The following is a 27,999-nucleotide window of genomic DNA, read 5'->3' as shown; positions in this document are numbered from 1 at the left end:
TAACCATCTTTTCCTTTGTTAGGATGTCCCTTGGAAACTGGCAGTGTTCCTTTTGACACAAAGGAATTCAATTTTACTAGGAACCTAAATGCTGCCCGAGAAAGCTTCACAGGACGTCATTGGCTCTACCAAGAATTAGAGTCACTTTTGAGAGAACAACATAATGTGACGGGAGTTGTGGTCGTTGGTGAGCCAGGTACTGGGAAATCTGCACTAACCGCTCAGCTGATTTGTTCCCGTTCATCCAATCCTTTCATTCACAAGAGAATCATTGGTTACCATTTATGCAGGTATTCAGACCAGTCAACGCAAGACCCCGGTCGACTTGTACGCAGTTTAGTCCACATGATTGCCAGAAGGGTTCCAGAATATGGAATGTTGATTTCCAGCAGTACTTTTATACTTGAAATTCTTCAAAAAAGTTGTCTGCGAGATCCTTTCGACTGCTTCGAAAAAGCTGTAGTGGCTCCATTACGGCAGCTAAAAAATGAGCTTCCATATTATTTTATAGTTATTGACGCCTTAGATGAATGCTCTACTTACGACAGTGGTACTGCAATAGCTCAATTTATAGAAGAAACATTTAGCATGCTTCCGAGATGGGTACGGGTTGTAATGACGTCGCGAAACGATTCCAGTGTGTTGAGGCATTTTACTAAGATCCCACAAGTATATTTGTCTCCAACAGATGTAAGGAACCTGCAAGACATTGAAATCTTTATTGCAAACAAGTTATTTGAAGATGCGCGCTTTCTTGATAAGCTGAAAATAATGTTGGGCTTCAGCAGTGGTGAAGAAATTGCATTCATGACAAACAAGTTATTGAGTCAAAGTCAAGGAAATTTCCTGTTTGCAAAAGAGATGTTCCATTTTTGGAGAAATGACTGGAACAATCAAATCGACTTCAACCATCTTCCGAAAACACTTGGTGGTATATACGAGAGTTACTTGAGAAGGGTTTATAGATCAAGAGAGAAGTTTAAATCTGCTTTGGCAGTGCTAGAGGTCATGGTGGCAGCCTTTGAGCCTTTGCATATTGATCGTTTGTTCCAAGTTTTAAAAATGCGGGAAAAGATCGACTATGAATACGATTTTGTTTATACCTTGAAAGGGCTATCGCATTTTATTAGATATGGAGAAGGCAACACCATCTCTATTTTTCACCTTTCCTTTACGGAGTGGCTCACCAGCAGCGAAAACCTTGGAAACCCGTACTATGTGAGTCGGAGTCATGGTCACAGACGCCTAGCTGAGTATTATTTGAACGTCGTGAAAAAAGCGCAAAATTCGTCAATGGATATTTACCGCTTAGCACAACATATTAACTTTGAGGACGCTGATGACAGTTTCCTCGAGGAGTTCCGTAATATCAAAGCCTCGTACATAAATGCTACCATTGACAGGAATAACAGGACGCTTCTTCACCTCGCTGCCGCTAATAACAACCGAAGAATTCTTCAGCTACTCATTCCTGCGTTTGAAACCATTGATTGTGAAGACAACTATGGATTTACACCAGCATTTGTCTCTGCAATGTATGGCCTTGCAGACAACGTCGACTTTCTCCTAGGTATGGGAGCCAACATCGAACACCGAACAAAACCACCACCTTTCCCAGGATTTGTGGTGGACGATGACGTCGTTTTGGGTGATCCTATTGAACGATCCACAAAAGCGTTTTGGCACTCCACAATGATGCATGCAGCTGCATCGGGAGGTCATATAGATGTTATAAGAGGCCTGCTAAAGAGAAATGCTTCATTTCAGGTTGTAAATGGGGTCAACTTGTCAGCTATCCAACTAGCAGCAAAGAGTGGGCATTTAAAAGTTGTTCAGCTTTTGTTCCAAAGTGGAGCACAAGTAGATCACGTGACACTTCAACATGCAGCTGCTGGAGGTCATTCAAATGTTGTGAATTTTCTTCTAAGGGTTGGAGTGACAGATGAGTGCGCGCGATGTGATGGGTCTTTTTATTGGCTTCAAAACAGGATACGATACCAAGCAATACCTCATTGCAAGCGCAATGATGTCAAGGAATACGCTCTATCAGACGATAAATTTAAAATTCTTTGTCAAAGTGCACTTCATTTAGCAGTTGCTGGAAGCCACACTGACGTTGTCAAGGTTCTTTTATCTCAATCCGATAATACAGCTCACTGCGTTGATTTCACGGGGCGAACACCATTGCACGAAGCTGTTAGACGAAACAATGTCTACATTGCAGAACTTCTCATCTTTAAAGGAGCCAGAGTTTCACAAAAGTGCTGGCATTTTCAGAATATATCATCTAATGTCCACTGGATGCCAGGAAAATGTAAAAATGATAGACCGCGTGGTAAAGAGTGTTCATTTTTAAGTCGGAAGGAACAGGAAGATTACAATAAAGATGTATGTCACTGTGGCTCGTCTCCATTTCTACTCGCGGCAAGGTACGGTTACGTTGAGGTCGCTTCCTTGCTTTTACATCATGGTGCCCAACCACGCGACAGTGATTGTCAAGGAGCCACGCCACTTCATGTAGCGGCATGTCATGGCCATTACAATTTCATTAGGTGGTTGATTTCGCAAAGGCCCTACCTTCATATCAACTTCAAAAGCAAAAACCGCTCCACACCACTGCATAGTGGTGCCATTTGTACGGTCAACAAGAACATAATACCCTTGATAGAGATGGGAGCTAGTATTTATGAAACTGATCAGCGCGGAATGACCCCGTTACATTATGCTGTTCTTAATCGATTCGAAAAGACCGCTTCAGTCTTGTCTTATACCGCGATGTTTGGCAATCCCTACAGTGATTCGTTCAACATGAGAACTTTCATCTGGTCTTCAAAGGGAGATTTTACAATTGCAGGAGAATCTCATAGCGAGATTGAAAGATTTGTGTTCAACTTTCAGTGTTACAAACTGCAGCAAATCTCCTTGCTACAGACACGTGGAGGCAACAACATCGTAAACAAGGCCGATTATCGTGGTAGAACAGCTTTACATCTTGCTGCAAAAAATGGGGAAGAATGTTCCGTGATGACCCTACTAGAAATGGGAGCTCGTGCCGATTTGACTGATCTAAACGATAAAACGCCATTAGATAATGCCATTGAATTCGCGCCTGATATTCTCAACCCTCACTTTGAATACGCATCCGACGTGCCCAGACCTCACTTTGAAAGTGACATCGGGAATATTGTCGCTGAGAGTTTGGCGGAACAGTTTGATATGATCCTGGCTTTCAACGAAAGACATCATAGTTCAGTAGCACGTATTCTTCTCTCACGAGAAGCACACTTGACGCGAAAGTGCGACCAAAAAGTGACTTCACTCTTACACCGCGCCTTCGAGAAAGGCCAAGCTGTGATCGCTTACCACATTCTTTCAATGGGAGGAAGTCTCGAATGTAAAGATGACCAAGGACGATCACCTCTTCTGGTATACTTGCAAAATGGTGGCAAGTGGCTTGACGTTGTTTTAAATCGCTTTAATGTAACAATTCACGTAGAATGTGACAAACCATTTAACAAGTCTGAGTTTCATTTGCTGGCATTTACAAACCCCACAGTACTTTCAGAAAACCTTTTTGAAAAACACGTCTGTGATCTGGATTACTGTTACTCAGAAGATGGCCCACTTATGAAAGCTATTAAGGCTCATCCTTCGGGATTTCGGGTAGTCGATGAATGTCGTGACGCAGAAGGATACACAGCATTACATCGAGCTGCTCAAGGTGGTAACCTACTTGGACTAAGAACGTTTCTCTCTTGGGGTGCTAATCCCACTGTTTTGACTCCTCACGGACACAGCTCTTTGGACCTTGCAATTATGTGTGCAGGGGCTAGCCCGTTTTCATCTAATGAAGGCATGGAAATTGCAGAAAGAGCTGCAGATCTCTTGCTTCGAGCTACAAAAAGTATGCGCCGTTTTAATATTGGATGCAGCAGCGGCCAAGCAAAGCTCACAGTATTCCACTTGTCGGCTTACAGAGGTTTGAGTGGTTTTGTTAAAACACTTTTTAATGACACAACTCTTGGTGTCGATGTTAACTGTACCAATCTGCATGGTATAACTCCTTTGTACCTTGCCAAATTAAAAGTGGGGACAGTTAATAATTCAGACGCTGAAAGAGACCAGTGGCAAGAGATTATAGACTTGATTGAAAAACATGGGGGCGTACTTACCAATCCCAGTCGAGAGGTAGAACTTAATGTGATCTACAGACATCTCTACGGAAGCTACCCCAGTTCGTTCACGCTAGACGAATTTGAGGCCAACGGTAAACAGTTTTACGAAAGTGAGGTTAGCGCATGTAGGAAAGGTGACTTGAACTACTACCAGACTGGTACTTTAATAAACCCTTACCTAGGACCAGTCCACAGTGAAGTAACGCGGATAATTGCCGAGTCCTTACCAAGTGCTAAAACAAAACTGGTCGTTCTTGATAACAAAGTGCTGCAAAAAACTCTGAAAACTCTCTTCGTGGCGTTAAAAGCTCTAGACGATGTATCCCGACTTTGGAAAGACATTACCGAAGGGCTTAAACAAGCTGAACTAATGGAAATCACACGACCAAATTTCCTCATAAATGCGTCAACCGTTCTGTCTATTAAATTCCCAAAACGTTTGGAACGACGTAATATTACACAGCAGTTACTGCAGAACAAGAAAAATGTAAGCTGGCAAGAACAATCTCTCCGTAAGAGTCGTTTCTCTTGGGAGTCAACAAAAGAGATAATGTCCCTCATGAATAAACGCCTTAAGAGCATTTTCCACGGGTACAGTGAGTTCTTTGACACAACGAAATTACTACAACTTCTCGAAAAATACGACGAAAGTCAATTGTGCATGGAGGAGATTTTTCAAGCCAGACTGATGACAATAAAGTTTCATACATTTGTGGTCAGATCTCAAGTTGATGATCTGGTAAGTTTCATGCGAAGTTCCCTGATGAAGGCTGATTATCTATCTAAACGAATCCCTCGTGAATGGACGAAAGCAGCTAAGAATGGATGGAATCAAGCTGTCAAATTTCTTTACAAACAGGCTACCCAGAGAGATCTGGCTTTTGATTATCTTAAAGACCTCAGTTTGGGTTGGGATAAAGAGACCCGTATTCCACTGAGTGTAGACGCCTTATGTAATAGCGCTTATACATGTTGACATTTCAGCAAGCCCGCGCTCCCTTTGAAAAGGCAAATTGTAAATTTTATCACGAAGAAATTCCCAAAACAGCAAACATGAAAAGAGTACCCAGGTAAAAACAACACGAAGATGTCAGAGGTTTAAAGTTTACACAAACGAGTCGAGATGGTGAATTTTGAGCATGTGAAGCAATCATGCATAATACCTATTGAAACGTAAAAACGAGTACAACTATTTTAATTTAAGCGTTGACCTTCCACGGTTAGATAGAAAGGCGGAATGCATGCTGATTAGATAAATAAGAAAAACTTGAATTATAACAGTACTTTTTAATTTCAAACACACTACCTTTCAAAACTTTCCGCACCAGAATTTCCCAAACTCTAGTTTTCTAGAAGACTGAAACAAATCGATTTCTTTCCATAGACAGGGACGGTGGAGCTGGGGGAGCTGGCGGGGCTTTAGCCCCCCCTGCCCACCCCCCCAAAAAAAATTTCAAGCGAAAAATACGTCAAATAATAATTTTACAAATATATCCAGGCCCCCTACAAGTTAAGCCTCCCCAATTCAAAATACGCTCCCCCATCCGTGATAGACATTCAAGTAATAACTGATCAATGAATACCCAGACTATCAATCGGTCCTGTCGAGTAAGCTTGACGCTTGGATCCGACAACGTTCTGGAAATAGCTTCCGCAAACTCATTAATATTTCATGCAGTTAAGGTGGCCGAACACAGCTTTTGCGCGCGCTTTTGCTGATGCAATTCAGCGCGCGCACAAGAATTGCAAAAACCAAACATGCCGTCAATAGAGCGATCACTTTATTTACTCAACACCCGCAGTATCTGTGCTATTTTTCTCTATAATTGGACGCAGTGTATTGATGGCTTTTATTACAAAGATATGTTAGAAAAGGTAACGATGCAAAGAACCCAGCATTTCTCAGCTTTTTCTCTCTTACCAAAGAAGCCAGTAAATGCAGCGCATGCGTAGTAAGTCAAAAAATTGCGATTGAATGAAAATTGCACTCTCGGAAATACGCCTATTTCTCGAGAACTACTCATTAGAATTTCACGAAATTTGGCACGAAAATACTTTAGGAAATAAGTAACTGGAGTATTGAAAATAATTGAACTTTAACAAAAGAAATTCTAGATATTCCAGTGAACCTTCAACAAGGGATAATTAAAGATCTCTCTGCTAAATTATTACCAAAATGGTGTTAACTTATGAGAATCGTTACAAGCTTGTTGCATGCAAATTATAAAGAAAATCTGATGACTAGATTTTCTACAAATAAACAAAACCCGATTTTGAAAGGTCTGTTCATATTTATTCATGCTGTCATGGCAACGGCACATACGTCAGCTTAACCAACAAAAAACCAAAGTTTGTGTTGTTAACTAGCTTGCTGCCATTTTTGACGACCGAGGGATCAAGGGTTTTAGAGAAAAAGGTGAATGAAACACAGGTATCAAAAACTGTGTTCAGCCACCTTAAACAATTAAAATCAGCCGTGATTGCTAATATATTCCTCATGAGTACAGCTTTTACGATTTTCTTTATTTTTGTCCTTGGTTTTAGTTTCGGTTGAGAAGATATACCAAGAACTCCAGATAGTATTTGCTTGAAGTTGAAAAATAATAAGTTCACTTTCCACTTGTAACCTATGGTAACAGTGAGTAACGGTAATTTATTTCAAAGGAGCTGCAAATTCCGCATTGCCGTAAGCTAAATGTGATAAATGACATGGACTTTTCGGACAATCAAAATAAACGGCGTGCCGCGCATGCAGAAGCGATGATATTTAACCGCCATTTCTAAAATTCTGTCACGAAAATTGGAAAATAAACAAAGGTAACTAGATGACATGTACATTGGATAAAATACAACAATCACTCCAGTCCCAATACCTCCGTTTAACAACTGGAAATCTAACCAAAACTTTGTCGCTGCTACAAGCCGCCGAAAAACGATTTCACTCGATCCCGAAAATCAAGATGGCGGTTTGCAAGGAAACTGGTTTAGTTCCCTATTCTCTTCGCTTCGATTCAGGATAAATCGTGCGCGACATGAGCGCGACATCATTTATCCAAAGGAATGTCGTATGCCAGCAGTAAGTGATGACGTCATAAGCCATCGCTAAAAAATCCACAAGTTGCCTCTTCCAAAAAAATTATAATAAACAGATCAAATGCTGGATGCATAGAACAGTTCGGTACCAGCAAGATGTCGGTGTGAATGAACATGATCGAGTACGTAAAGGCACCCCTTGAAACAAAAACAAAGAAAAGTTGTCTTCTTGTCTTGTGACTAATTTGTTAACTGATTTGTGATATTACGCGATACTATCACATCTTCTATACCAAACGAAATGATTTGGACAACTGGGCCAGGCTGTTGAAAGCCCGATTAAGCTAAACCAGGATTAGTGGTTCACTTTTAATCCTGGGTTAGCTTTCGAACTACCCGGTCCAGGTCCATTTGCGTATACGGACAACTAATTTTACGGCCTTAAAATGGAGATAATAAGTTACCTCTTTTTCTTATAAATTCTGAAGTAGTAGATCACAAAGTCGCTTTGGCCAAGATTTTCCACAAACTCTTCATCATGAGTGATGACTACAAGTTGAAAATTCACATAAACAAGAAACTGGAAGCTTAATTGAACGGGCGACTTAACGTCAAGTCCGTACCAATCTCTGCACCATTGTATAGTAGATTAACAGGGTTCTCTGTTTGGGTTACAACCTCTTAACTGCGTTCGACAGAACACAGTTCTAATCGCGTAATGCAGAAAAAAATTCCAGATCTACGAATCTATCTATCTATCTATCTATCCATCTATCCATCTATCCATCTATCCATCTATCCATCTATCCATCTATCCATCTATCCATCTATCCATCTATCCATCTATCCATCTATCCATCTATCCATCTATCCATCTATCCATCTATCCATCTATCTATCTATCTATCTATAGCTATCTATCTATCTATCTATCTATCTATCTATATCTATCTATCTATCTATCTATCTATCTATCTATTGGCCCACCCCCAAAATTCTTCAGGGGCGAATGACGTCATTTCCATGTTCGTCCATGTGCATTGTTTCAAGTGTTGCGCAATATTGCGGACTTTCGAGTGTCGAGGAAGCTTATTGTGGACTGTAGCGGATATATACTGAAGTTGCTTATTTAATTAAAGTTCGAAGTCAGTACGTGTTAATGGCCTTTAAAAACCTTGTAGATATGTCTTCACGAAATGTGTGCGACTTTTCGAGGCAGCTTATTGAAGACTGTAGCGGATAAATTGTTTATTTAAAGTTCGAAGTCAGTGTTAATGGCATTTAAAAACCTTGCAGACATGTCTTCACGAAATGTGTACGACTTTTCGTACGAACAGGAAGCTGTAGTTTGGCTGCGTGTTGTGTACCCTCTTCTCTTCGACCGAAACCAATGCTGCTTTCTGCTGAATAAATCAAAGGAGGAAATGAGGTTCACTTCGCCTGTCGCTGGCCTAGATTTCTGTGCGCAAACTATGGTAAACCTAACGATAGTGTTTACATAGGAAATGAGTTGAAACTCCCACAGGGTTGCTTTGGTACACCAGAATGTGCTCCGCTAAATTGTTTCTGAAATGAAAATGCCCTGTAGCTGTTACCCCAAAGCCAAGGCGATTCAAAGTCGTGTTCGTAAACAAAAAATTGTCCCAGTTTAGGGGTGGCGAATGGTAAATGCGAGACTTTGCGAGACGGCGAGACAGGCGTTTTTCTTTGCGAGCCCGAGACATTTTGACTTTTTAGATTGCGAGACTGAGACTTCAAAGTGTTTTGAGTGCGAGCGCGAGACGTTCAGACTCTAGCCTGCAGAACAGGCGGATTAGCGGGCTCTCATGAGGGCGCTTATATTTACCCGGCCTTTTTCCGCCCTGCTCTCACGCTTCGCGCGCGCGCTCGTGTATCGCGCTAGAACCCGCTAATCCGCCTGTTCTGCAGGCTATTCAGACTTAAAATTCGAGCCCCAGATTTAGTTGAGAGCTAGAATGAGCTTGCACAGCCTTTGGTCAGCTTCTTGGAACTGACTGGAACTGGAAATTCGATTATAACACACTACGTTATGAATAACTGTTTTTCTGGCGCCAAAACGGACGTTGCGGTAGGTTTTGTACCTTTTTGTGGAATTAAGACAATAAGGAGAAGTTAGGATTAACTTTTCCTCGGAAAATTTTCAAGTTGCTTCATTGAAATTCAACATCAAGTGAAGAGAAGACGTCATTTATAAAAACAGATAAAGGAACGAATTGGGACTTCGAGACCCTCAGCCTTGCGAAAAATTGAGACTCCGAGACAGCTTTGTAGAAAAATCGATACTTTGAGACGCACATAACCGCTAAAAAACGAGACTGTGAGACCCGTGAAATTCGACTAAAATCTTACGAGACCCAGAGCTTTTGAAGCACCATTCGCCACCCCTTAGTTTTGTTACTAAAAGCACATGTCTCGCGTACCGACGGAACAAACATGGTTGGTGTCGATTTACACGGTCAGTATAAAACATACACTGGGAATTGTGGACTGCGGACTGCGGACTGCGGACTACGAACTACGAACTGGGTATAAAACACAGACTTAAGTTTTAAACGCGGACTAAGCATTACGGACTGGGCATAAAACGCACGTTGACTCAGGTATAAAATGGGGACTGCGGACTAAATGCGGCCTCCCGACTGCAGTCCATGTTTCAAGGAGCTGATGTTTTTTACTGACCGCTCGTAACTAATATTACACAATACATGTATAAACGAGAACAAACCCTCTCGTATGCACGTGGTGTTGCGATCAATTGACTTTTATTATGCTCCTGCTGAACGGAGACCAATTTCACGTCTACCTAACAGCTCAGGCACAAAATGCTGTCACTAGAATGTTTGTTTTTTTAACATACCAAGCCTACCAAAACTTGAACGCACTCGTTAATCAACGATTACTACAAGTATTTAACGACGATTGCGGTGGTGGAACCTGAGCCTGTCCAAATAAAGCCCGACAACGGCATTAGTTCGCGCGCGAAGGCTGGTAACCAGGCTGGAAGAGAATTGCGACGACGAAGCGCCGAGTGGTGAGACGCACAATACAAGATAAAAAAATACGAATATACAAGTTTATTGTGAAGATAATCACAGCTATAAGAGTGAGCTTGTGTCAGCCTAACGTACAAAAAACGGCTCAAAACTATTGTTTGGACACAAAGTGGGAACCTGTGTCGCACCTCCATCGGGAGTTAGAATAATGAATAAGAATATTTGATTACAAAACATTTATTATTCCAGTAAATGGATATAGGATATTGGCTTCACAGGGCAAACACCGTTGCATGAAGCTGTCAAACAAAACGATATTTTTCTTCTCAACCAACGGAGGACAGGATAAATGCGCAAGTCATGAAGTAAACGAGGTCAACTGTTTAAAGGAAGTGCAATATGTACAAGAGTGTCATAAAGTTCAATGTCACTGTGCTCCGCTCCAAAGTACGGTCACCGCAAAGTTCGGTCATATTCAAATTGCTTCCCATCTTTTACTTTACGGTACCCGGCCACAAGTCAGAGACTGCCATGGGGCCACGGCAACTCAGTAGCTGCGTGTGATGATTTTTTCGAATTTATGACGTGGATGCTTTCAAGACTGTGGCGGGACATGAAACATAGCAAGATCCAATTAGTTACAGGGCCGTCAATTTATGTACATGTAAAACATTCGGTGAATACGACTCTTGCCATGGACCATAACAACGGTATTAAGAGTACCCTGGGAGACGAGATTTTATTGTTCGTCTTGCTTGTAACCGAACTGGCTGAACTGGCAAAAGAGGGACAGTGGCAGCTCTAATTTAGGAAGGACGAAGGGACAATAACGGCATTGTAAGAAGCAGTCAAATGTTTCTAAGACTAGTTTATTTAGTTTGATCAAACAAAACAACCACTGACGTTTGCTCTTTTTTCGTGAGAAATTCTGTATCGTCAAGTGGTGGAGAGCTGTACCAAAGATGCCAACATGATCCTTTTTAACAACAAAATGGACTTGAGGGTTCATTCCAAAAGAGATTCCTCACGATGCAATGAAGCTACACTTTGTCTCGATATCTTTGAAAAGCCACTGCAAATTAAGTGCAAACAATACATTACAACCTGTACACTATTAAAGGAATTGTTCAAAAAGTAAAGAAAAAATACGTGTAATGGTGTACCCGTAAATATAGGAGAGGAAACGACAAATACTTGATCAGTAATTTCTTTGAGTTCGACTTTGCAACCGACGAATAGTCCGGATAAACGAAGGATTTAACCCATTGGATCCAGTTGTCCATAGGGTGAATAACGCTATCCACCGGGCAAAACGCTATGTAGTGGATAGTTACACACAAAACAAATGATACCATACCCTGAATAGTGATTTAACTAGGGGAGAGCGTTACCCACCTTTTGAACAACTGGTGCCTACCCTGGGTGCAAGAGGCCTTTCATGCGCGGTTTCTGACCGGCCCAAAGCATCCCGCGGACACTTTTGGAAGCGTAATCAGAAGAAAAATTATGGCCTTCCATCGTTTATGTGGACGATGAGATTAAAAAAAAAAACATTAAAAAGTATGCACTTTCAAGCGAAAACACATCTGTGTTAATATGGCCTTGGAAAATGGAGATAATAAGTTACCTCTCGTCCTTGTAAATCCTGAAGTAGTAGTCCACAAAGTCGCTTCGGCCAAGATTTTCCACAAACTCTTCATCATGAGTGATGACTACAAGTTGAAAGTTCCTTTGGAGGTGTCTGGTTCTTATAACTCTGAAACAAAATCAGGACAGCGAAGACCTGAGATGAGTGCATTCCTTTTAAAATAGAGGTTATCTGAAAACGATATTTATGCTAATGTAAGTTCAGGAAAAAACTTGTTACTGATGAGAGGTTGGAATCTGCTAGTCTTGTATTCTGTTAATGGATTGTCGGTAATTTTCGCGCTCCTAATCTAGCTAGTCAGTCGATGGAAGCTATCAACAGAAAGCAATCAACAATACCAGATGGTAAAGTGGATGGACTGGTGTTGGAACAGAAATACAAGGATACACACAAATGTCTACGACAACTGTTTTGCGAAACACAGTGTGATCAGCAGCCCTGATCACACTATAAGCGCTCAAACAAGCACTTACAAACAAGACTAAAACTTACGAAGCTAACTGGTTGGCCAGACTCTCGATGTTGTCTTCATCCAAATTTGTAGTGGGTTCGTCAAGAGTTAATATTCCACAGTTCAAACAGAATGTTTCCGCCAAAGCCAATCTGATAATCAACGACGCTAGAAACTGCAGTCAGAAAAGGTGAATAACCGATTGCTATCTCTTCTTTTGTCGCGCAAATGGTTCTTTTCCGGCCCATTACCCCCCGGAAATTATGGACAGAAGTGAAAAGGTTCTTTTAAGAATCGTTGGAAACAAATTCGTGGGAAAAGGGATCTTTTCGGAATTTCGTCTGTGAGAACTAACTGACCCTGAGGTTATTTGGAGGATGGTTCCTAGGAAACAAGACTAAACTTTTTGTGGTGTCTGCGGAGGTGATTTCTAATTTGTTTTGGGTGGAGGGGAGATGGAACGTTGATAACAACTCTTCAAACATACGAGTGATATCATGGGGCATTATTTGTTTTCAATGTATCGAGCCCATGTAGGTATCAGCTATCACTGCACCAGACTGACAATTGATTTCTGGATTGGGGGAGGGGGTGCACACACCTTCTGTCCTGCGCTACAGCGTCCTCGCATGTCCACAGCCGTGTCACCCTTGACCATAACCACCTGAAAAGAATGATAAAGGTAAATACTGTGCACGTCAATAGCAACAATTGCAATCTCATTTCCTCACGTTATCATGAAGTTAGTTCGCCAGGATAATCAGATTATTTCACTTTTACTAAATGGTCCGAGAGTGCGCACATGCATACACATTGGAAGGAATTGAAAGAGTTGTGAAACTGGGATCTCAGACACTAGTTATGAAGATGGGAAAGGAAGGAAGGAAGAGCTTACGAAACTTAACATGCGCACCCTGTAGTTATACGTTCGTCGTGCTTTAATGGCTCCGCTTCCTTCTTCCTCATCTGAGCGAATTTCGATAGTGTCGATATCTACAAAAACAAATTATAAAAGATGATTGACTCCACTGTAACAAGCAATCACCCTCAAGGGTTTATGCTGTCTCTCCTTTGTAATTAGGTAAGCTCCCTTGTTTTATAATTTCGATTATTTCAATAAGACCCCTTCTGTCAAGGTGGCATAATTCTAAATCTCGACAATTCATTAATTTGTGTTTCGAAGTAAACGTTTGTGCTAGCTGATATGTGATATACAACCCTTTTACTTCCTTGCGACGAAAGATAAATGCGTTCAAAATTTGATATAATTTTAAGATGAGAGACGCACTTTCACCAGCGTTTCCACAATGTTATGTCAGTGTTATCAAATTGACAATGCAGCAAAACTAAAGGAAAGTATCTAGCGGGGTACTGATTCCAATAAATATTAAAACATAGGATCTTACCACTCCCTTTGTACGTATTGATCCAATACTCTTTAAAGATTTTATTTATCTCTGCCATCTTCAGAACGTGATATCGCATTATAGCCCTGAATTAAATCAGACATATATATCAGTGTTGGGGTAGCAACGTGAGTGAAAAAAAAAAAAGTGAGCGGAACCACCTGGCCAAATGGACTTGTATGGGCAAATGCATCAGCAGTGTATGTACATTTTATGGTACAAAAATCCGAATACGTTGCTGAAATAGTCTCTCTTCCTGTCTCAAATTTTTGAAAAAAACAAGCTCGGGATGGGCAAAAAGAAGATTCGAGGCCTTGCTACTCTTTAGAGCAATTCTTTTTGTTTGATTCTTGTGAGTGTTTATAATGGCCGTAATTCGTAGCTTTTGTGCAAAAGTTCTCCTCAGTTACCTATTTAACCTGTTTTAATTTCTTTTTGTAAGTTGTTACGTTTTAATTTTTGTAATCGTATTGTATGCTACCTTATTTCAAATGACTAAATAAAGGTTTACATTTTAAAAAAATAAGCAAGTTTTTGTCCTGCATGCAGGGTTTCGGTAGTGTGACTCGAACCCACGCCCCTGAAGAGACTAGTAATTTGCACGGGTATTTTAGAACACTCAGCTGCGTTAGCCAATTTAGAGATTATTCAAAGCATACTTATCGAGAGCCTTGTAGTACTTGTCAAGATCAGAATTCGCCATTTCAGTTGTCTGCAAAAGAGACAGGAAGTTGTTAGAACTTGTTAGCATCAAAATTGTGACTTTATGAACAACAGAGGTAAACTTGCTGTTTCCTTTCAGCCTACACTTTCTAACTTAGCTTGTTTTCCAATCAGTGCGGAGCCAGAGGCTCGGAGGGAGGCGGCGCGGGGTTGACCGAATATGGACCCCTTCTCGCTTTAAAAGGGGTTACCGCATTGAAAGTTAGCCTCGTCCTCCCATTCCAATTCCTTGGATTCACCCCTGCATTTTTTTTGCTACAGATCACATGACGGCGCTATTTTATTGCTACAGAAGCTCTTGACTTGCCTTCATGGCGATAACTTGCTGTCTGTGTTTCTCATCAGCATCTCTGTACAAGGGACTTCGTAATTCTCTCTGGCATCGCTTCACTTCCTTTTCGTATCCTGCCAGTCGTCCCTCGTGGCGCCCTTTCTAAAAAAACACGGTGAACATGTTGCAAGTGAGCAAAGCGCACTAGTGTGGAGCCTTTGCAACTCATTACCAACGTTTGCTTCATTGATTGTTTGTTTGTTTGTTTGTTTGTTTGTTTGTTTGGAGTGGAGGTTTTATCACTTAATGTCACTATTCCAATTTGAGATTCGCTTTTGAACAGAAATTTACACGTTGATTTCTTTGCAGCTGTTTTAGTTTTAGCCGATTATGTGGACATCAGAACACAGAAAGTTAGACGACAGCAACGGTATAAACAGCTAATAGGATCAGCACTGAAATTAATATCCCCAATATAATAGAGGAGACAGCAAAAACAACTCATAGCTTACCTCTCTCCTTATTTCGTCAGATTGTTGTTGCAATTCCTGTCTCTCGCTGAAATGAAAACGGAAACAACTGAAAAGATGTTTTCAAATAACCTATTCATGGTTATATTTTAATCATAACCGTTCCACCAGGAGTCGTCTTTAAATGATATCAAATATGTCCCTACCTCGGAAAATTATTTTACAATATAATTTTAATAGCCTTTTTCAAGCGTAGTTACCTGCCATTTCATAATTGTCAGATATAATTACAGGAGTTCTGAGTCACAGTACCTGCAAGACGTTCTCTCGTCTGAACCTAAGAACGGATTCGTTCTTGTTCCTTGTTTTTTTGTCCACACCCAATCTCAAACAATGAAATGTAAAGTTGTTTTTCATAAAGAGGAGTATTAGTGGTAGTTGCTTCAATTTCTAGTACAACCCAAGCCTGCCAGTTCCCTTACCTAATAAGGTTATCGTTGTCGCCAAACTTGCGCAGTTCCCTGTTGACATCTGCTATCTTCTTGTCAATATTTTGGATTTCTTCTTGAGTACTCCTTAGCTGTATGCTGTCCTCTAGTTCACGAGCGCGTATCTATCAAGATCAGCACCAAAAATCTCCTTACTCTTTATAATACAATTTCTTTCTTCTCTTTGGGAGAATATACCAATTTCGATATATTAAATTTCAGCCTAAAACAATAGACCTCAGTACGAGGCTCTGGGGAATAACTACAGAGTTTGTGGGGTTTATTCCCCAGAGCCTCGTTCTGAGGTCTATTGTGTTAGGCTAAATTTTAACATATCGAAATTGGTCCATTTGGTCACTTATAACTAAACGTAACAGTTCTACATTTGTATTAAATTCTGAGGGCCTATTAATTTTCACGACTGTTTAAGGTGGGCTTTTAAAAAAGGGTGTCCTACTTCGTAACGTAAATCAGCTGGACAACATATCAAAACATAGAAATAAGAGAAAGTTTAATGCTTGTCTGTAAAATTGCACGTCCCATCAAAAATCTTAAGGTAAATGTTTTCTTGTTGTCCTATTTGTAACTCAACTTCGCTGATCATCAAAAAGTGGGGAGGAAGGCAATAAAGAATGCAATAAAGACTAACCTGCTGTTTAGAGATATCATTCTTCAATTTATCAATTTCACTGGAAACAGCTTCTTTATCCATTTTCAGTTTCTCTGCTCGTTCCTTAAGTTCTTTTAAGCGAGATTCATTGTCTTGTAAAGCTGTGTTGCCTCCTTGATTCACGTACCTTAAAAAAAAAGAGAAAAAAACAAAAAAAGAAACGTCACTTCAAGAATCCTCTGCGCCAATATAGAAACTTCGGGGAGACTGCGTACTAACTTTCACCGCAAGGGCGTCTGGGATAATGTAAGAAATCAACGGGAACTACGATTGTTCCGATTGGGTGACAGTTGCCTTGGGAAACCACTGATCAATCATAGTTTACGAGAGAGAATCAAACGACACACATCCCCAACATCCTAACGAGTCTTCATTAGGTTTCTTTAGGAACTTCCTACCTACGGCCTTTGCTCAGAGCCAAGCATCGAACTCTTGACACGCAGCTCATTGCAATAGTACAGCTTAAGCCAGGGGAGGTTTGAAAAACGTTTACGGGTACAAAAGGCAAATTTGAAGCTGAACTGTCACGTTCATGGCGTGTTGCAGAGTCAAACGTGCGGCAAAGTGAACACACTTTATACCACTGACAAAAAGTAAGATAAGACTTCTTGGTGATTAAGGCTCAGACTTTTTGGCAAAACATTCGCAGCAAAAATGGCGCACATTTTGTTAATGACACATATTTTGTTAATAACATCCGTCGAAGAAAACGCGCAGGTTGGTTGTCAACTGTTTATTCGTTTATGCCAGGTGTTTAGGCTTTGATCGTTGATTAACTACAACGCGTGAACACGTTCACATCAGCACCCTTAAAACTTCTTGTTTAGACAAAACCATCCATTTACTAGTATTGCGATCATTACATTCGACAATCGAACCGCCCTTACGAAAAATTACCATAAAGCACATAGCTTGCCCTACGTTTTAGTACACTGGGAGACTGAGACTGGTCGAAAAATCTCGAATAAAACCCCCTAAACAAGGTTTGAATCCATAGCGGTACACAAAATAAAAAAATTGTAAACTTGATTTCTGTCACTCAGAGATGAGGCAGGTCTGTAAAATTAACATATGTAATCCACCTGGTGCCAAAGACGGGGTAAAGAGCCTTAAAACTGGAACTTCTTGTTTAGACAAAACGATCGATTTACTAGTATTACAATCATCACATTCGACAATCGAACGCCCTTAGAAAAAAATACTATAAAACACATAGCTTGCCCTACGTTTTAGTACTCTGTGAGATTGAGACTAGTCGAAAAACCTTTAATGAAACCCCCTAAATAAGGTTTGAATCCATAGCAGTACACAAAATAACAAAATTTTGTCAGTCAGAGATGAGGCAGGTCTGTAAAATTAACATGTGTGATCCACCTGGTACCGAAGGCAGTGTAAAGACCCTCTTCAATTCAACACGAACTTTGAATTCGTTATTTTTTTTCATTAAAAAAAAAACTTATACTGACAATAAATAGCATCTGTTCCATCTGTACTAACAATGTCCTCCACCTTTTAATTTTGGGCGCAAAACTTTAAAAGGCACTTAAAATTTGGCACTTATACCAAAAATAAAAGACACTAATACCGAACTGTAGTTGGAAACGTTTGAAAAGCTCGGTCATCATCGACATCATTTGCCGACCACAATTCATAAATAATAATAAAAAAAAACAAGACAAAAACACAAAAAATAAAGATTCAACCAAAAGCATTAGTCTTGCGTGCTTGCCTTGGAGACGAGGCTGGTAACTAGGGAACCGGTACTTTCCACGAAAAATTTATCATAAATAGCCGTGAGCAAATGTTATTCTTGAATTAAAACCAACTGACAGCAATTTACAATTCAAGGTCATTTAAAAGTCTCATCCAACAATACGAAAACCAAACAGCCAGACCTGACCCTCTACCACATGCCGTAATAAAAAAGCTTTCGTCATCGCTGACGCTGTTGTTTAAGCGAAATTATCTCGTTTATATGCACAAATAATAAGTGCTTTTAGGCTCCTTTTATCTTTTATTAATAAGAAACTATTGTTGAAGCGAAAAAGAAAAATTATGTGCCTCTAATATGGGCCAAAACAAGAATAGAAAGATAAACAAAACTCGATTACGACCTTGAAGCAATGGACTGAATCGAGACACCTGTATGCAAAAACGATTTAACATAAGAGAAAACAGCTTGGTTTGTAAACATTACTGGTAAATAGAGAAAGAGAAAGTACTAACGGACAGCAACCACAGGAACATGCAACAGAACGAGAGCTCTACGTTAAACTCGCCTACAACGTCCATTTCATCTTCTTCAGTTGCAAATGTACGGAGATTTCCCAATCACTGGGCTTGGGACTTCTATGCTTACACATTCGCGACATTGTTTGGTATCTTCGCGCTGAGTTGTTTTGCTATCATTGTTCGCCAATGCAAGCAGCCTTCTGGCAGTCGGAATGTTCACGGTCGTTTCACAACGATCCAGCTTTTTGTTGCAGCGTCGCTAAAAGTAGTCGCACTGCTTTGGAGCCCTTTATTGTTAAACGATGCATCCAAGAAAATATTCACAACAACATTGCTCCTAAACAGCTGTTCAATGGCGTTGATTCTCTCTGCGTTCAGCATTCTCCTTCTCATATTACTGGAAACGACGAAGACTTCACTGGCCCCTCCGCGGCTTCAGAACATTTGGGTGCTGCTCGCCATCACAGTCGTACTAACGTTGGTTATGCTGACTTTTAACCTGCTGGTTTTGTACGCAAACAGGAAGTTTTGGTACTTTCTATCATATCTGGCTCTCTCTACCTGGGGAACACTAATCTGCATTGGCTACGTTGTGGCAGGGCGCAGAATGTGGAGGAACCTGCAGTCCTCGCGAGAGATTGGAAAATCTTCAGGGGAACGAAGACTGAAAAACATTACAGTACTAGTCCTCCTTGCGCCGTTTATTACTGCAGCGATGTTAATTCTGACTGTCTGTTTAGCTGCTGCCCAGTACGGTATCTTCAAACGTTTAGAGATGTCTGCCAAGACATTCAACTGGAGCAGGTATGTAATCATGTTTCTGCTAAAGGGCTGCGAGCTCTTGATTGTGCTTTTGATCTTTGGCGTTGTCGTTCGAACAAAGTCTGGAAAAGGTTCCGTGGGTGATGCTCCAAGCCTACAGCTAGGGACATTCGTGGAGGAAACACCGACAGAGGAAAACTACGAAGACGAAGCATCGAGTAGTGCGACACACGAAACAAGATAAAAAATAAAGAGATCCAAGTTCATTGTGTTGATACACTTCGCTATAAGAGTGAGTCTCTGGCATCTTAACCTAGAAAAATAGGGTCGAAACTATTGCGTGGAGGCCAGTGGATCTCTTTCGAGCATTAGACCAATGAATAAGACTATCAGACCAGAAAATGTTTATTATTCAAGTAAATGGATATAGGAAATCTAGTATAAAAAGCATTTACGCACAACGGCAATGATTTTACGAGGTAGAGGACCCAGCACGGCTGATGTGGCTTCCTCTGTAAATATTGTATTTTATTTAATCAGAACGCTTAGTAATATGCATATTTTAAGTTATACAATGCAAAAGCATGATTATATTTGAGTATATTACGAATGCTATGTGCACTGGAAGGACTTCCAACTGCCGGGTCAATTTAGACTTCATATCAGTTTTTGGTTATGCATAATTATCTCATATACAGTAGGACTTAACGAAAAGAGGATATTACACATAATATAATTATATATACCTTTTATATAAACGAGTGACACTTGTATTTAAATCAATTTGTTTCTAGTTTAAAGACAATTAAGACTTCTAAATTCGCAGTATATATCAAAAGAAACACTGATTTTTGTGAGTAAATACTCACCTACGTACGAATCTTGCCCGAACAAAGACAGAAAAAAACATTGAGGGTGACGTAGCTAGGACTTGTACGCAGTCTATATGAAATGTTATGTGTACCCTCTCTTTTTGTAAGGCTTGAGGTCCTAATATTTGATCGTAAAAATGTACTTTTTTTTTTCTTTTAACAACCAAGGATTACTCAGGGCAGAGAATCCCTCCGAAACACACATGTCCACTGGCCTGATTATCAGGTTTCCAGGTTGGTTTTGAAAAAAAGGTTGACTCGTACTTAGCTCTTATTAACCGAGCAGATCTGTATGAGAGAATCTTGACCGAGGTCATGAGTACATATCGAACGCAGTGAGGTCAGTACACAAGAACGAGGTCGAGATTCTCCCATATAGACCGGCTAAGCTCGATTAGTAGGATGGTTTTTATATCGCACTAAAGGACAAGAACAATTTAATTCGTTTAATGTAACTGGTTTGTACTAACTGACATTTTCCTTGCGAACGGCGCTGAGCCGAACTTAATTCTGCCAAAGTTTGCCGGTCCTCTATACATTTTTTTACCTCATCAGCCTTTTGGCACTTCCATAGCTAAATATTGTTAGAGGAAAATAGTAAATATTTTTGCATTTCAGTTTAGAACCGGTACTTTTGACGAAAAATTCATCATAAATAGCCGTCAGCAAATGTTTTTCTTGAATAAAAAACAACTGACAGCAATTTACAATTCAAGTTAATTTAACAGTTTCATCCAACAATAGAAAACCAAACAGCAAGAACTGACGTATAGCATATGCTGTAAGAAAAAAGCTTTCGTTATTGATTCGTATTCCAACGCGGCTGTTTAAGCGAAATTATCTCGTTTATATCCACAAATAACAAGTGCTTTTAGGCTCCTTTATCTTTTATTGATAAGGAACTATTGTTGACGCGAAAAAGAAAATTTATGTGCCGCTTATATGGGCCAATACAAGAAAAGAAAGATACACAAAACTCGATTGCGGTCTCGAAACAATGGAATCGAGACATCTGTATGCAAAAACGATTTAACATAGGAGAAAACAGCTTGCACTGGTTTGTAAATATTACTAGTCAGTGGAGAAAGTGTTACCAGACAGCAACCACAGCAACATGCAACAGAACGAGAGCTCTACGTTAAACTCGGTCACAACGTCCATTTTATCTTCTTCAGTTGCAAACGGAAAGAAATTTCGCCATGATCGCTGGGCCTGGGACTTTTATGCTTACACATTCGCGACATTGTTTGGCATTTTCGCGCTGAGTTGTTTTGCTATCATTGTTCGCCAATGCAAGCAGCCTTCTGGCAGTCGGAGTGTTCACGGTCGTTTCACAACGATCCAGCTTTTTGTTGCAGCGTCGCTAAAAGTAGTCGCACTGCTTTGGAGCCCTTTATTGTTGGAGGAAGCATCGAAGGAAGTATTCACAATAGCATTGCTCATAGACTGCTGTTCCTTAGCGTTGATTCTCTCTGCGTTCAGCATTCTCCTTCTCATATTACTAGAAACGACTAAGACTTCACTAGCTCCTCCGCGGCTTCAAAACATTTGGGTGTTGCTCGCCGTCACAGCCGTACTAACGTTTGTTATGCTGACTTTTAACCTGCTGGTTTTATACGCAAACAGGAAGTTTTGGTACTTTCTATCATATCTGGCTCTCTCTACCTGGGGAACACTGATCTGCATTGGCTACGTTGTGGCAGGGCGCAGAATGTGGAGGAACCTGCAGTCCTCGCGAGAGATTGGAAAATCTTCAGGGGAACGAAGACTGAAAAACATTACAATACTAGTCCTCCTTGCACCGTTTATTACTGCAGCGATGTTAATTCTGACTGTCTGTTTAGCTGCTGCCCAGAACAGTATCTTCAAACGTTTAGAGATGTCTGCCAAGACATCCAACTGGAGCAGGTATGTAATAATGTTTCTGCTAAAGGGCTGCGAGCTTGTGATTGTGCTTTTGATCTTTGGAGTTGTCATTCGAACAAAGTCTGGAAAAGGTTCCGTGGATGACGCTCCAAATGTACAACTAGGGACATTCGTGGAGGAAACACCGACAGAGAAAAACTACGAAAAGATCCAATTGTGATACACTTCCCTATATGTCACCTTAACCTACAAAAAAAGGGTCGAAACTATTGCTTGGACACCAGTGGATCTCTATCTGGCATTGAAATAATGAATAACACTATTACAGTAGAAAACGTTTATTATCCAAGTAAATGGATACAGGAAATCTGGAATAAAAAGCATTTACGCGTAACGCCAATCTTTTTACAAGGTAGAGAACCGGCATGAAAACCAGCACGGCTGATGTGGCTTCCTCTGTAAATATTGTATTTTCTTTAATCAGAACGCTTGGTAAGATGCATATTTTTAGTAAAATAATGCAAAAACATGATTATATTTAACAATAAGATTATGAGCTCGAGATTTCTATCGCGTGATAGTTGACGAGGGCTGAGCCCTCGTCAACTATCACGCATAGAAATCGAGAGCGAATAATCTAATTGTTTTAGTATAAATCTATTAGTCGTTCAAAACTTTGTCTAAATCCTCTTCACAGACACTTCGAAAACGCCAAGAAGCGGCCGTCATGTTGTTAACAAGGGCACAATGCTACGCTACTCACTATCTAACACAGAATAGATAGAGTGGCGTAGCCAATCAGAAAACGGCATTTGTGATAGAACGCTAGTAGATTTATACTAACGGAGAATATTACGAATGCTATGAGCACTGGAACGACTTCCAACTTCCGGGTAAATTCATGTTTCATATTAATTTTTGGTTATGCATAACTCATATACAGTACCACTTAACGAAAAGAGGAAGATATTACACGTAATAAAATTATATACACCCTATATGTAAATAGATGATACACTTTATTTAAATCGATTTGTTTATAGTTTAAAGACAATTACATAGCGGATCTCTAAATTTGCCGCATATAACAAAAGAAACATCGATTTCAGTGAGTAAGTACTCACCCAAGTACAAATCTTCCCTGAACAAATAAAGAAAAAACAATGACCCCGACGTAACTATGGCGTTTACGCAATCTGTGCAGGTTGTTAGTATAGGTAATCATACGGTTGCGAGTTCAATTTGGAATTAATTTGAAAGAGTGAGCTTTTTTTTGAAAAACTCAAAAATTCAACCAAATTGAACAAGAAAAACCGTATGATTACTTCTTAATATAAACATGAAAAAATTCGCGTGGAGCCGGAAGATCTTTCTTGAAACCAGTTTTTCTCATTCGGCAAAACCTTTTCCAAAGTTTCCGCACTAAATTTTCGTCAGCATTTTACGTCATATCATTGATTTCCTATTTTCTCTCAGCCAATCATAATCTAGAATTACGATGTGTAATTTGCACTGGTGTTACACTTTTTGCATGTTTCATTTGAACTGCACTGCTCTCAGCCAATTAGAATCGAGTAATTGTTTCATATATATTAATATATAGGTTATACAGGTTGTTAACATTTAACAGCAAAGGATTACTCAGTGCAGAGAATCACTCCGAAACATACATGTCCACTGGCTTCATTATCAGGTTTCCAGGTTGGTTTTGAACAAAGGTTGACTGGTACTGTTCATATATGTGCCATCCCCTTCAAAATAAAATCTTTCACCCAAATTTCAGCCTGGTCAAGTTTTGGTCTTTCTCGGCCTCCAGGCTCTTGCAATGAAAGATTCTTAGATATATTTAAGCAACAGAGCACTTAATCAGGGTTGTCTTGTTGCCTCGGTTTTAATAAACTCAGTTAAATCTCGTCATATAATCGTCTTTATTCACTTCACAACCTGTGGGCATACAATAATTGTCTTACTATTCTTTTATACTGAAGAAGTTAAATCGTATCCATTCGACCAATACATATTGTAAACACAACGTAGATTATAGAAAAATAACAGAATGCTACTAATTTTCAAGACTTTACATTAATGCCAGCGGTGGATCACGGCTTTCTTCACACGTCTATTACTTTGTCCCTACGCCATAGGAGCGAAAACAAAAATTCGTTCTTGCAAACTTTTACAAAAGTCGTTCCCGAGTCCTTCAATTGTTCCATTACAAGACATTTAAGTAAATAAAACCTGGCATACTTAGTTAAACCACAAACGCCCATGTGGCCTTCTAATTAATATAACGTTTAAATATTCATTGACCTTCTTTTCATGGTTATTGAATTAGCAATTGAAAACCTAACATCCTCAGTAATAAAAGGTCCTATTTGTTGTACAAACTAATTAAAAAGCAAATTTCTATCGTCCGACTCCGAGGTGAAGAGGTATGGGTGTTGATAAAGAATTTGAAAACACCTGGTTTTTAATATCTAATTAAAACACTTGAAAAGAAATAAAAAAAATTACTCTCCCATATTTGTGGTGGGTTGTTTGATTCGAAAGTAAATTTAATTCCACAATGTAAATAAAAGCCCTAAGCCTACCTTTCAGTAAGCTAAATTGATTTTTTGTTGTTGCTGTTGTTTCGTTAAAACCGAATGGCCGATTTCACTAGTTTCACAAAAAAAGGTTCACAGCAAATTTTCTACCCAGTAAGTTGGGTAGTGTAGTCAATGGTTTGTTTGGGGGGATTTACACCATTTTTCCTCCAGTAAAAGCTTCTCCGTTCGTAAAAGGCACTCAGTTTGACTTATCGGTGAATAAAAAGTGCTACCAAAAACAAAAATTAATTTCAAATACTTGTTAACTGAGAACGATAAATAAGAACAATTGAACACAAACGACTTAAGAGCAGTTTCGCCTAAATATCAACTAGACTTGGAAATAGCGAAAAAATCGAATTTCTTCAAACTCGCCCAGAATGAAGCCCTACGGGCACTAGTTACAAAAATATCGTTTTAAGTTCGATAAATCAAAAATTATTTTTTTCCGCAATTTTTTCGTTTCGATGCCCCAAATCGGCCAAAATCCATCGAAAATGAGCGGCATATTCAGAGGCTCGTAAACTCAAAAGTAAAAATCTTCATTACAAACTGATTACACGTCGTATTTGTACTTCCTTTTTTGTCTATTTAGAGCTAGATAGATCGTGATTTGATTAGAACTTAAATATTTGACGAATTTTCTAAATTAACGACCCAAGACAGCTTTACAAGAGGTCTACATTTAGCCTATTTTCAAATGCTAAAAAGACGTTCTGGTACACGGCTTTTCCCAAAACGACTAGTTTGGTGTGAAAGAGCATTCTTTCTTCTTCAAATTAGTGAAATAAAATTTTTGGGTAAATAAAATCGCGAGCGCTGAGATAGCGAACTAAATGCAGCACTTCTTCCTGAAAACGTGACCTTTGACCCGAGCGTAACGAAACCGATTACTGCAAGAAAACTCGGAAGAAAAGCAAACGCTTCGTTATTTTGAAACAATTTCTAGTGATATCTCTCCGAAACCATGATTGCAAGAAACTATTTCCAGATATGAAATCATACAGGGTCAAAAAAGGAGCTAAAGGGCGCATTTTGACACAATAACTTTGTTTGCTGAGAATTGAAGTCAATGACCGTTAACGAATTCCAGTGAAATTTGCAAACTTGAAGTATGTTAGCCGATACTTACCTGAATATTTATATTAATAGAAGAGTCGTCTTCTTGGATTAACCTTCAAAAGAAGCAGGATCCAGATTTGAAAACCTCTAAAAGAAGAAATGTTTAATGTTCCGTGACCTGCCCGCTGCTATAAATTAGCTTAAATTCCATGTACATGCCGACCGCATGTTTGTCGTAAAACCAACTGAACTCCACTGACAGTTTCCATGGGTAACCCCAAAATAAACAATCCCCAAAAATGTAAAGTGAAATTGGCTGTCTTCATGAACAGTTAGAAGCTAGAGTCAAGTTCCATTACCTTTTAAAAGTGCTTGATTCTACTTTGTTCACTCAGTAGTTACTGTCACGGTCGAATACTGCGTAGTATCGGTCACGCCAAAACACTGCAGACCGTGCAGACTGAGTAAGTTTCCCATACAAAGTCTTGTACGCGTTTGTCTATTGAATCAAAGGTCAATTCTGCGCTTGTGCAGCCTGTGGATAAATGACAGACTTTCAGATATATTCAACACTATTTTGTAACTAGACCCAAAAAGGGAGTCACAATGAAAAGCCCAAACAAGTGTCTGCAGTAACACAGCGGTCAAACGTCCGCGCATGTGCGAGCAATGGAGCAACTAAAAGGTGGCCAAAATATTTTCATGACACTGTTCTTTTCATGGGTCATCGGTATCCTATAAATGACATTTTCCTCGTTATTTATATATTTGTTTATGTTTTAGCCGGTACAACGAGAGCTAACAGAAATGACTTCAGAGTTAAAAATTGTTCTACCTTCTGCTTGTTGCAGGTCTTTCTTTTCCGTGGTATGTATTTTCCGTGCTCCTTGAATTTTTTGTCCGCCTCGACTTTGCATTTAGTGCACCAGTTTTTTTCCAGGTTTGTAGTTTAGAAAAGCTTTTCCCACCTGGTCAAAGACCAGGTACAGTCGGTTTGGGATCGGTATTTTGGCCAGCTATGCCCCCATGACGATGAACATGAACATCGTTTGCCGTTTCGATTCATCTCGTTCCTGTGCTTCAGACAAATCAAGGATCTGGATGGAATCCCTCAGTCCTTGCCAAAATTTTTCAAGCTCGTCTGAGCGAAGCCGAATCACTGCAATTGTCTTTTTCTTCTCCCATTTTTCGTTCTTTTACACATCGTTTGTCGTCCGTTTCCGGCGTCACGCATCGTGTGATTAATAAAAACAAATAAAAATATACTACGCCGTCGGCTCGTAGCATGACACGGGTTTTAAGACTTATAAACTTTTTTGGTAAAGCTCAAAACAAAATGGTAAATCAACAGAATACCGGTAACTTAATAAACTTTGTGTCTGAAAAGTCTTAAGTTTTCCTTTTACCGCTTTCTTTTCCTTTTACAGATTTCTATGAACTTTTCAATTTTTTTTCGTAAATTTTGCGTGACACCGGTTGTTTCCCATGTTTTCCTTTAAATTTTTGGGCGGGAAATTGGCGCGCGGCTGCCAAAAAATGTACCAATTTGCGCATGCCCGACGTTTGAACGCGGTGTTGTCTGCAGTCTGCACGGTCTGCACTGTTTTGGCGTGACCGATTCGCGGCATTCGAACGTGAGAGTAGTGGACAAAGTCGACGCAAACAAATAAATTCAAGCACTTTTTAAAGGTAATGGAACTTGACTCTAGCTTCTAACTGTTCATGAAGACAGCCAATTTCACTTTACATTTTGGGGGATTGTTTATTTTGGGGTTGCCCATGGAAACTGTCAGTGGAGTTCAGTTGGTTTTACGACAAACATGCGGTCGGCATGTACATGGAATTTAAGCTAATTTATAGCAGCGGGCAGGTCACGGAACATTAAACATTTCTTCTTTTAAAGATTTTCAAATCTGGATCCTGCTTCTTTTGAAGGTTAATCCAAGAAGACGACTCTTCTATTAATATAAATATTCAGGTAAGTATCGGCTAACATACTTCAAGTTTGCAAATTTCACTGGAATTCGTTAACGGTCATTGACTTCAATTCTCAGCAAACAAAGTTATTGTGTCAAAATGCGCCCTTTAGCTCCTTTTTTGACCCTGTATGATTTCATATCTGGAAATAGTTTCTTGCAATCATGGTTTCGGAGAGATATCACTAGAAATTGTTTCAAAATAACGAAGCGTTTGCTTTTCTTCCGGGTTTTCTTGCAGTAATCGGTTTCGTAACGCTCGGGTCAAAGGTCACGTTTTCAGGAAGAAGTG

General features: G+C 39.8%; 5 protein-coding genes across 5 annotated transcripts in view; 3 read left to right on the top strand and 2 right to left on the bottom strand.

The window, feature by feature from the left end:
* Positions 1 to 13,187, top strand: part of LOC110064279 (uncharacterized) — a 34,537-nt gene extending 21,350 nt beyond the window's left edge. The window contains exon 3 of the mRNA XM_089275384.1: positions 23 to 13,187. Coding sequence (XP_089131510.1) covers positions 23 to 5,151 — 5,129 coding nt within the window. The 3' untranslated portion in view covers positions 5,152 to 13,187. The remainder of the gene's footprint in view (positions 1 to 22) is intronic.
* On the bottom strand, positions 11,076 to 16,523 carry LOC149102372 (DNA repair protein RAD50-like). The gene is made up of 11 exons (XM_089275413.1): positions 16,329 to 16,523; positions 15,674 to 15,804; positions 15,234 to 15,279; positions 14,758 to 14,883; positions 14,387 to 14,439; positions 13,728 to 13,813; positions 13,235 to 13,314; positions 12,923 to 12,985; positions 12,363 to 12,496; positions 11,850 to 11,978; positions 11,076 to 11,294 (listed from the first exon to the last, which is right to left on the bottom strand). The coding sequence occupies exons 1-11, from the start codon at positions 16,389 to 16,391 to the stop codon at positions 11,228 to 11,230; spliced, it is 978 nt and encodes a 325-aa protein (XP_089131539.1). The 5' UTR covers positions 16,392 to 16,523; the 3' UTR covers positions 11,076 to 11,227.
* LOC110064335 (DNA repair protein RAD50-like) overlaps positions 16,418 to 27,999 on the bottom strand; it is a 26,833-nt gene continuing 15,251 nt past the window's right edge. The window contains exon 17 of the mRNA XM_089275405.1: positions 16,418 to 16,476. The gene's annotated coding sequence lies outside the window, so the exon portion shown is untranslated. The remainder of the gene's footprint in view (positions 16,477 to 27,999) is intronic.
* On the top strand, positions 18,595 to 19,595 carry LOC149102371 (uncharacterized). Its single transcript, XM_089275409.1, has one exon. The coding sequence runs from the start codon at positions 18,595 to 18,597 to the stop codon at positions 19,585 to 19,587; it is 993 nt and encodes a 330-aa protein (XP_089131535.1). The 3' UTR covers positions 19,588 to 19,595.
* On the top strand, positions 21,057 to 24,604 carry LOC149102370 (uncharacterized). The gene has a single exon (XM_089275408.1). The coding sequence runs from the start codon at positions 21,330 to 21,332 to the stop codon at positions 22,299 to 22,301; it is 972 nt and encodes a 323-aa protein (XP_089131534.1). The 5' UTR covers positions 21,057 to 21,329; the 3' UTR covers positions 22,302 to 24,604.

The sequence above is a fragment of the Orbicella faveolata genome, unplaced genomic scaffold, assembly GCF_042242905.1.
Source record: "Orbicella faveolata isolate gen_17 unplaced genomic scaffold, um_ofav_v1 contig_36, whole genome shotgun sequence".
Taxonomy (NCBI): Eukaryota; Metazoa; Cnidaria; class Anthozoa; order Scleractinia; family Merulinidae; genus Orbicella; species Orbicella faveolata.
Note: the sequence above shows the minus strand (reverse complement) of the source record. Positions and strands in the feature narration are given on the sequence as shown.

Coding starts and splice junctions, on each gene's coding strand:
- LOC149102372 (XM_089275413.1), bottom strand. CDS start 16,391: ATGGATAAAGAAGCTGTTTCCAGTGAAATTGATAAATTGAAGAATGAT. Junction 15,805..16,328: donor ATGATATCTCTAAACAGCAG/GTTAGTCTTTAT, acceptor TGATCTTGATAG/ATACGCGCTCGTGAACTAGA. Junction 12,497..12,922: donor GCTGTAGCGCAGGACAGAAG/GTGTGTGCACCC, acceptor TTCTGACTGCAG/TTTCTAGCGTCGTTGATTAT.
- LOC149102371 (XM_089275409.1), top strand. CDS start 18,595: ATGCAACAGAACGAGAGCTCTACGTTAAACTCGCCTACAACGTCCATT.
- LOC149102370 (XM_089275408.1), top strand. CDS start 21,330: ATGCAACAGAACGAGAGCTCTACGTTAAACTCGGTCACAACGTCCATT.